This window comes from Prionailurus bengalensis, chromosome E4 (genome assembly GCF_016509475.1).
Source record: "Prionailurus bengalensis isolate Pbe53 chromosome E4, Fcat_Pben_1.1_paternal_pri, whole genome shotgun sequence".
NCBI lineage: Eukaryota > Metazoa > Chordata > Mammalia > Carnivora > Felidae > Prionailurus > Prionailurus bengalensis.
The window spans coordinates 35,651,465-35,660,956 of NC_057360.1; the positions used below are offsets into that span (position 1 = coordinate 35,651,465).

The 9,492-nt window shown below is 54.6% G+C and overlaps 1 protein-coding gene across 2 annotated transcripts in view; it reads right to left on the bottom strand.

The window, feature by feature from the left end:
* The window catches only part of MAPKAPK2 (MAPK activated protein kinase 2), a 44,536-nt gene extending 35,806 nt beyond the window's left edge, over positions 1 to 8,730 (bottom strand). Inside the window, exon 1 of one of the 2 annotated variants that reach the window (XM_043568755.1) lies at positions 8,114 to 8,730. In XM_043568755.1, coding sequence (XP_043424690.1) covers positions 8,114 to 8,401 — 288 coding nt within the window. In that variant the 5' untranslated portion in view covers positions 8,402 to 8,730. The remainder of the gene's footprint in view (positions 1 to 8,113) is intronic. The other variant, XM_043568754.1, reaches the window with a different exon arrangement.
* Positions 8,731 to 9,492: the final 762 nt, after the last annotated feature.

Genomic DNA, 9,492 nt, shown 5'->3' on the forward strand with positions numbered 1-9,492 from the left:
CCAGTTATCCTTGGAAGCCAACAGGATGAGGTCACACTTCTGAATGTGGTAACCTGAAGCCCCACGCTGCAGGGGTGGAGAATATAGCTCAGCAGCAGGGCAGGAGTCCCAGGGCAGGGAGCGAGCTCAGTCACAGGGCAGTCGGGGTGAGGGCCTGGGGCAGCCTCAGGCAGAGCTCTCCTGCTGGCCTCCGTGTACCTTCTGCGGGGAGGCCTGCTTGCAGCCTGGAGGAAGCCGGAGCAGGAGGCAAGCACGGGGGAAAGTCTAATTGACCCGGGGAACTTCTGCAACCTCCTCCCAGCCCTTCCCCTCACGGGGAAGAAGCACGGTGGCTCCCCAGAGCCTTTGTACGCACTGCCCCTTCTCCCGTAGCCCGAGCTTGGGAGGTGGTGGGGGGCAACTCACGTTTCCGAGCGCTGGGAGCAAACGGAGCCTGGTGCTGCTCCGGGTATCGTATCTCACTCCCAGCGCTCAGAACCATGAGTTGCCCCCCACCACCTCCCAAGCTCGGGTTACAAGAGAAGGGGGCAAATGGGGAGACCACAAGTGACAAGAGAGAGTGGGCTCGGCGGTGTGGCAGGCAGCCCTGGGGCAGACGGCAGGGCCGGGCTGTGTGTGGGGGACTGCAGCAGCAGCAGGTTTATTTTTAGCTGTTGGGACGGAGGGGCTGAGTAACAGGTTGAGGCCCTGGGCGGGAGGCCAGGTTGCAAGTGTCCATCCAGTGTGTGGGCTGGGAGCCTAGAGATAACATGGATCGTCACAATGGCAGCAACATGACTGACTCAGTCACCTGCCACAGAAGGGTCGGGGGCAAGGCACCCCATAAGAGCATGACGGTCGGTGGAGGAGCCGGCAGGGACCTGTCAGTAGGTCCCCTTCACCTTTGCTTTGGGTTCAGAAGCAGAATCAGTGGAGAGAAACCAAGCAGAGAGAAGGCATCAGCCATACAGCTCCCTTTGTCACCCACAACTTGTCTGAGACAGAAAAGGCTTCGAGTGGTGGCCACATAGCTTCCGCCTTCGGTCACCACTCCTCACCTTCCAGATGAGTGCTGGATGGACACGGGCCATGGAGATGCCTGGAAACGTCCCTCAAGAGTAAGATGCCCTTTCATATGACCCTTTGGGACGGCTCATGTTCCTAGCAGAATAAACACACAGCTTGGCCAGTCTTGGAGGGAACATGAGTTACTGATGGGGGTTGACCTTGGGGCCATGTCCCAGCCTCTCCCACCTGCCAGCTAGCACACAGCGATGTTTACTGGATCAGGAAATAAAGCCCCCCAAAGGGCACTGCCAGAGGCTCATCCCCCTTTCCACTGTGTCTCTTCTTCCTGGATCCAGCCACATATGATGGCCTAGAGCACAGGACTCCATGGTCTGAAGCTCCAGGGCTGAAACGACTGTTTTAGCATTTAGTGAGCAGGAAGAAGAAAAAAGAGAACAGACCTCACCAGGCATCCCTCTCTCCTCCTGCTTCCTTAGACTTCTGATTTCCAGTCTTACCCAGCCCTAGGGGGTTGCTGAGTGGTACCTGGATGCAAATCCTAATTTCCTCGCCAGCTTTAGGAATCAGTCCCCAACTCTCATCCCAGGACAGTCCCCAGCCCACACCGTATCTTTGGGTGAATTACAAGAAGGCACCCATGTGGATGGACCCAGCCACAAGCCAACGCGAAGCCTGACTAGCGAACGGTAGGTTAGACTGCAGCCCTCACTTCCTCCCTCAGCTGGTGCCCCTGTGCAGGGCCCAGCCCACACACCGATCACAGCGGCCACGTCTGGCCCCACACCTCAAGTGGGGAAGAAGTTGCAGACAGGGATCACAAAGAATTCCGCATCTCCGCCTGGAGACGCTGCTACACTAAGATTCTTCTAACTTCAAGGCAAGAACAGATTCACATCCCACTGAGTTATCTGGCCCCATCCTCTCTGCCGAGGCGCTAGGTGCAACACTTTCCACGTCTTCACACAAAAGAAGTGACGGTTGGTCAGGGAGGACTGTTAATGAACTGGGCACAGGCTACCCTGGAGCCATCAAGGCCACACCAGGGGCATCCACTCTGGCTCAGACGCTGCTGATGGTCAGACACGGGGCTGGTCAGCAAGCCATCCGGCCAGCTCTTGGCCTCTTGCCCCCGGCACAGCCTTCCGCTACCCACCAATGCCAGTGCTCAGGAGCAATGGGTAGCCTGACCTCTGCCATGGGCACCCAAACCTGGAAAATTTAACTGACCTACTGCAGGACACATGCCCAGTTAGCAGGGCATATAGCCTGGACCCCATGTTTGGCTTTCCCATCCGACACATAACAAATAATAACGGGCTCTTCTCTAAAAATATGCATCTGTATACATCTTAAAATACAAAATATCAGTATTCCTCTCAAGACCAGAGAGGGTACAAAGTCTGATGTGGGTCACATACCTGGTGTACATCAAGCCACCCAGTGGCGTGGCCCCTTCTCTTTACCAACGTCCCCATTTATGAGGTGACTGACCTACGTAGGAAGACCTAGTGCCAAGAGCTCAGTTGTGTGCTGCCAGGTCTATACTCCCAGCGCTACTCCCTCTAGTAACCAAAAAACCAAAGAAACCCAGACTCAGAGCAGGTCCTGGGGAACTGTGTCCCTGATGCTGATGCCAGGTAAGGCCTTGGACAGACCACTGAACCCCTCCTGACGGGCCTAGCCTCCCGCTCTGGTGGGATGGAAGGAGTCAAGAAAGATGCCGGGGAGTGTCAGCAGTAAGGTGCAATGATGTGTGGGTCTCTGTACCACCGGGCCTTAAACCATTACCAAGAGCACCTGCAGCCCCTTGGAACACAGCAGACACCAACACTGCCCGTCCACCTCCCTCTTGGACCCTGAAGCACCGCTGCAGACCAGGGAAGAGAGGAGAAAAGAGACCCCACATGACTTTGAAGGGCCTGCAGCAGAAGAGAGGACCTCAAACCAGAAGGGAAGAGTCCTGACTCAGAACACGCAAGGGCCTCTTGGGAATCATGGAAGGGACTCAAATGCAGACGCCAGTGCCCTGTCCTTCCCCGCTTGTGGCTGACATTCCTCCTGGCAAGGCCGCCAAACATCCCTGGGATTTGCGGGTGACAGGAGCTTTGGCCCCTCCTCCAACCCCAGGATCTGGGCAGGGATCAAGTCTGCAGTCCTGAATCTTGGCTCCTCCAGGTCTCTCCCTGGATCCCTGCACCTGCTTCTTAAGGGAATCATCAATGGATGACGGGCCAACTCCTCTGGGCCCAAGCAGTCAAAACATCTTAATCATGAGTACCAGTGCCTTCGTCCTCCTGAAAAGGAGCCCCTTCAATTCCCAGGCACCTACTGATATCTGGTCTCAAGGCCTGGGGGCTGCTCTTCCTTCCACTTCCATCAGCTACTGACCCCAGATCTTAGCTGGAGATTATTTTCAACTCCATCAAAGCCCGGAATTTACAAGTGAAAAAGGACCATGAGCTGACCCAACTTTGATCCTGCCTCAGTGGACACCAAGAGCCCTGGTGCAGTAAACAGGGACCAAGGCCCCAAGACGGGGAGGGCATCTCTGAAACCAGAAACTAGAACCTCCTAGCCCAAACCTCAGTGATCTGTCACCCTGCTTTACAACAGCCTGTTCGTTTACTTCACGCCCCTCAAGTACTTTGAAACCGGCTTTTAACACAAAACTAGGTCAGAGTCAATTCTGAGCCACTAGCCCTATATGCTCCCTGCCAACCTGATCTCCCCTCACAGCCAGGGTCACCATCCCCTCCGACAGATCTACTCATACCTCAGAGGCCCAGCAATGAGCCATCCATGGCTCCTTGGGTCCTCCCAGATTTCCCTTCTAAAGCTCTTCTGTTCCCAATCACATGATTTAACCTCCAGACCAGCAAAGGCTAGTAGAACCTTCTACAAGGATGAATATATTCTTCTGCACTATTCACTTCAGCAGCCATTAACCACGTGCAGGCTACTGAACATTTGCAATGTGGCTAGCAACTGATTTTTAATTTGATTTAGCTTAATTAATTTTAACTTCAATAGCCATGCATAGGGTATTGGCTGCCATACAGCCAATTGGAGCCATACAGCCATTGGAGCGTACAAACCAAGTTTGTTAATTTTGCCTTCTCCAAATCGGTTTCTTGGCCCCCTAAATTTTAAGGCACTTTATAGGTCTGTCTCCTCCACACAAGTAAGCATACGATAGGATGCTCAGCAAACTGTTAACTACCTGTAACCTCAATGGATATGAAAGAGGCTGATTTATTAGTCGAAGAAACTTTCCTCACCGTGTGATTCCATCCAGAGAACCCCATCTTGGGACACTGCCCCTCACGCAGCCACACTACCTATCTTGCTCCCTGCTCCCTGGGAGGTATACAGGATGATGTGAGCTGGAGAGGACGATGCCTGTACTTTGGGGCTGTGGGAGATCTGGTGGTTCCCTCTAACAGTGTTCAGACCAACCATGGGCAGTTCCGATGATCTCCCCCTCAGAACAACAAAGGAAGCCACACCGCAGTGACACGAGGTGACCTGGGGAAGGAGGACCACTGGAGAAAGGAAAGGAGAAGACATCACAGGACCTTGTTTTCTCTAATCCACGCAATGGAAAGATAAACAGAGATAAGGGAGGACAACATTCTATATTTTGTAAAGCAATAATGTGCTTCACCTAATCAGAGTCACACAGCAGAGAGGGACAACAGTGCCAGCTTTAATTAAATTTGTTCGGCTAATACCCAAGAGTCACCATGACACGGAGAAGCAGGAAGCAGCTGAGGAACCCCACGGGGAATACAACCAACCATTACACAAGTGGATTGGGACCAGGCGTCCGTATCAAAGAAATAGTTAATAGAATTCCCATGTTCTTATACAAAAAATACGTTAGATTTATATCAAACATGCCCTAAAAAGGGAGGGGGTGGTATACAAAAATTATTTTTAAAAAGCTTGTTAACCATATTTAGAACTCATGGAGCTGCTGAGTTGGTACATAAGCTGCCCTTCCAACTTTGGGGGTTATTGCTGGGGAGGTAATACATACCCACCCGGCACCCCCTCGCCATCAGTCAAGGGGGTAAGAGAGTAGCTCCCTAGGCTGGAGCCGCAGCCAATCCCAGGTCTGAGTCTGCTGACGTCACTGCAGTTACAAAGTGGGAAGAGGCCTGAGACAGGGAGTCAGGCATCCTGGGTTCTAATCCTGCCTCTGCCAAGCGCGTGGCTATACTACCTCAAGCAAGTCTTTGCTCTGGGCCTTGGTTTTCGCAAATCTGCACAACGAGGGGGGTAGATGCGATGACCTCCGAAGTCCCTTCCGACTCTGACGAAGTATGGGTATGACTCAGAACTTAGCAACAGCAGCCAGGAGAGATGGTGAGGTAAGGTCACAGCACGCGCTAAAAGCACTGAAACGTTAGCTCTCTGAGGTGCAGGGAGAGAAGCAGCAAGGTGGCTTGGGGCTTTTTTTTTTTTTTTTTGGAAAGCACTGATTTCACTTAAGAGGGTTAAGAGGTGACCAGACCACAGAGCGAGCAGGGCATCTGGGCATCTGCCACCTCCCATTAACTCTCAGAGCTGAGAAACAGCAGAGGTCAGAACCCCCATCCGAGGCCCTGATCCAGCCCCGCGGCTTCTGCCCCGAGTCCCCAGGAATGGCCTAACGATGGCCTAACGCTGTGCGGAGAGTGGAGATCCGATCCCTTTTTCCTCAGGCACCTACCGATGGGGCAATCCATCCTAGCCCGCAGCATCTACCTCCCCTTGCTTCATAGTCAAAACGCTCCTGGTTTTGAAAATCATTTCACCACTCGGCACCGAAGGTTAATTTCACCAAGATTCAAGATCTAGAAATCTCTTTGGTGTGTGTCTCAGACAGGATTCCCTGGGCCAGATTCCCCCTACAAGCTGTAATTATGTCTTGGCCAATATTTGGACATGGAAGTGCTGTTGACACTATCAGTCTCTGAATGTCTCATACCTTCTTTCTTCCTCTATTATTAAGTTTTTACACAAAGATGTGTGGGAATCTGCAATTTAACAGTTGAGCCAACTTACAAGATCTGGGAGCAGACTGCCTGTCAAAACAGACTGACTTCAATCTGCACCCACTTCCCACCCGAGAGGGATAAATTATGAGTGTTATTTAAAATGCTGCGGGATTTTTCCTTTCAAAGCTAAAGCGGGGGGACATATCCAAATCTCTCTCCTATTAATTACAATCGCAGAAATCTGAATTACAAAAGAAATCTGAATTGCCACCCTAAAACATTTTAGAGTGGAGTTTTATGTGTCATTAAATAGAATAAAAAGAGGTTGAGAGCTTTTGTTCTCAAGTCTTTATGCAATATTCCAACTATCCAGGGGAATGAATGAACAGCCTTCGTCCCCAAACTGCTGATGGGTGAGGGCAGATGGCCTCTGGGAGGGATAGAAAACTCTCTCAGAAAGGGCGTCTGTCGCGTCCTCACCCGTACAAGTTAACTGTGGTCAAACAGCACTCGCTCAATTCCATTCCCCAAGGTCAGTGACACATTTAAACCACAGCTCCTACTCCCTGTCCCCAGTTGATTGTATGGGGAAAGGGGTCTAAGTCACAACAGCTAAAAGCCCACAGCAACAGCTTAGAGTAGAAACCAAAGAAATCTGACAGTGTTGGGACTAGCTGAAAGCTCTCCCCCAAGAGGATGAAAGCAGCAGGAAAACGATTTTAGAGGCCTGAAAATCTGGAAATTGCACATGGAATGCAAAGTGCCAGGCTTTTATTACATCGAATTATATATTCCAACAGTTCCACCCATCACACCTATCTAAGTTGTATTAATAGCTGAAATACAGCTAGCTGAGGAGGGGAGGCATGAGGGGGAAGAGAAAAATATAACACAGGAAGTATTTTTCTCCTCCTCCAATCATTAAGACACCCCAGGGGAAATAGGCGTAATGTGTCACCTTTAGAGATGTGGTTTGATCTGAAACCTGTCTGAGGGGGGAAAACCTTTTTAAGTGACCCTGAACACCGGCTCACGCTGCACTGGGGACCCACCCACCTTATCAGGCCTCCAAGTCCGTTCTGTTTAACTTCTGAACTAGGTATTCTCACTTAACTCCTCATTCCCCAACCCCCCCCCCGCCCCGAAACCACCACACCCCCCCTTAAAAAAAAAAAAAAGAGGTTGGGTTTCCCCGGCTCAAGGAAAACGCTCCGTCGTACTGTCCACCAATCGCCCACATCCAGGGCTCAAGTGGCCATCCCTGATTTGCGGAATCAGCACCGGGCCAAGCCGTGGTTTAGACACCCGGTTCACAATGATCAATGGAGCTATGGAAACAGCAGACATCGCGCCGGAGCCTGCTGGCCTCCCATCTGGAGCCTCACAGACACTGAAGGTAGGAGGGGGCCTGCTCTCGGATCAAAACAGTCCCTCCCCCGCGCCCGGGGGGCGGTGTCCCCGCGGAATCTCCAGGCTGGCACCTCCCGGGCCGGCGCGCCCCAAGGCGGCATGGCCGCACTCGGGAGGCCCAGGGAAGTGAAATCACACATTCCGGCTCCCAAATAAGGAGCGAGGCTAAATAAACCTCTGAGATCCGACTTCTCCAAACTAACCGACCAACCAGCTCAATGAGTAATGGGCCTTTTGTGCCCGCAGAAAGAAAGAGAGGAGGGAGGAGAGGATGGGGAACCACAAGCCTCGAAAATCACTTCCTCGAGCCAGGGTGAAATTAGCAGAAGTGGTCCCGAAGCCAACCGTTGCGACTCGGCTGGATCCCGCTCAAACCCCAAAATGGCAGAGTGCTCACGAGTCCTCTCGGGTCCCGCCACTCACACCCGGAGGTGACCGGAAACTCGGTCTGGGCGGCGTGGTCGGCGCGGACCTGACCTTCCCCGCGGCACGCCCGCCCCCGGCCGCGCACTTGGCTCCCCTCGGGCGCCCGGGACCCACAACCCCGCCGCGGCCGGGACGGACGGTCGCCGGGTTCGGGCAGGGTCCGCGCGATCGCGCCCGGCGACCGTGCGCTTTGGCCGCTCGGAGCGCTGGGGGTCGTCCCCGGGACACCCTCCCCGCCCCCGCCTCCGCCCGTGCCCGTCCTCCCCTCCCCCGGCCCCCGAACCTACTTTTAGGGCGAATTTCTCCTGGGTCCTCTTGTTGAGGATCTGCAAAACTTTCCCGTTGATACCCAGTCCGAGGACCTGGGTGGTGACCTTGTAGTCGTCGATGATGGCGTTCTTCTTGATCTGCAGGCTCGACTTGACGTGGAACTGGGGAAACTGCTGCGGGGGCTGCGGCGGCGGCGGCTGGGTCGGGGGGTGAGGCTGGGCCGGGGCGGGGGGCTGCGGCGGCGGCGGCGGCGGCGGGTTGGGAAACAGCACCGGTGGGGTCTGGCCTTGAGAGTTGGACAGCATGGTGCCCGGAGACGCGGGAGCAGAGGCGGGAGGGCCCGTGGCCGCCCCCTCCTCCGACTCCGGACGGGGTCCCCGCCACCCCCCGCCCGGCGGCGAAGTTTGCTCCGGGCTGGAGCCGGCTTCCCCGCCCCGGCCCGGCTCCAGGCTCGGCGGGTCGCGGGGCTCCGTGGGTCCCGCCGCGCGCCGCTGGCGCCTACCGGCCCTGCTCCCTCCCTCCCGCCCTCCCCCCCCGGGGGCCTGGCGCTCAGGGGACCGCGGGACGGCGGGGGGCCCGGCCCGGGGGGAAGCGGCCGCGCGACAATGTACCCAGCCCGGGGGCCGGCGGCCGCGTCACAGCCTCGTCTGCGTCCGGGGCCGGTCCTTAAAGGGGAGGGTCGGAGGGGCCGGGCTTCGGGAGGCGGGGCGGGGCCAAGGAGGCGTGGGCGCGGGGGCGGGGCTGGCCTTAAAGGGGAGGACGCGAGCCTTCCCGAGTGCGGACGGAGGGTGGCTGGCCGGGGCAGCGGCCTTCGGGCGGGGTCGCTAAAGGGGAGTGGGGGCCGAGACACCCCGGTTCGTGATTGATCAGGGGCAAGCCAAGAGAAGAAGGAGGCGTATGAAAGTAGGCGCATAATTCAGATAGAAAACCCACTTTTCTCCAGTCGTCTGGCTCTTTTAGACAGCAGCAGCCAATCGGAAGAAGGGGTGTATTTTGAAGGAGAGAGGTGACCGACTAGTAAGTGTAAGCGGCGTGAGCATGAATTACAGGGAATTACAGAGGCCCTTCCTCCTAGAAATAGGTGTGAGGCAAATATTAAACATGTTCTTAGCTGGACCATTTTCCTCTGAGTTTTGCATTTCTTTTCTCATGAATTTGTCAGCGAAAGATTTAATAATTGTGTAACTTTGAACAATGTAGCAATTATAACTTTGAACTGTTTCTCATGTAAATTAGCTAAGAAAGGAAACTGCGGGGGGGGGGGGAGGGGAAGGATAGACTGACCTTCAGACTTCCTGTGTGACCCTGGGCAAGCCTTTGCACCTCTCCCTCAGTGGGAGGAAAAGCAATACTTTTCTGCAGCGCTGTGGAATTAGATAAGACGGTGAAACAAAAG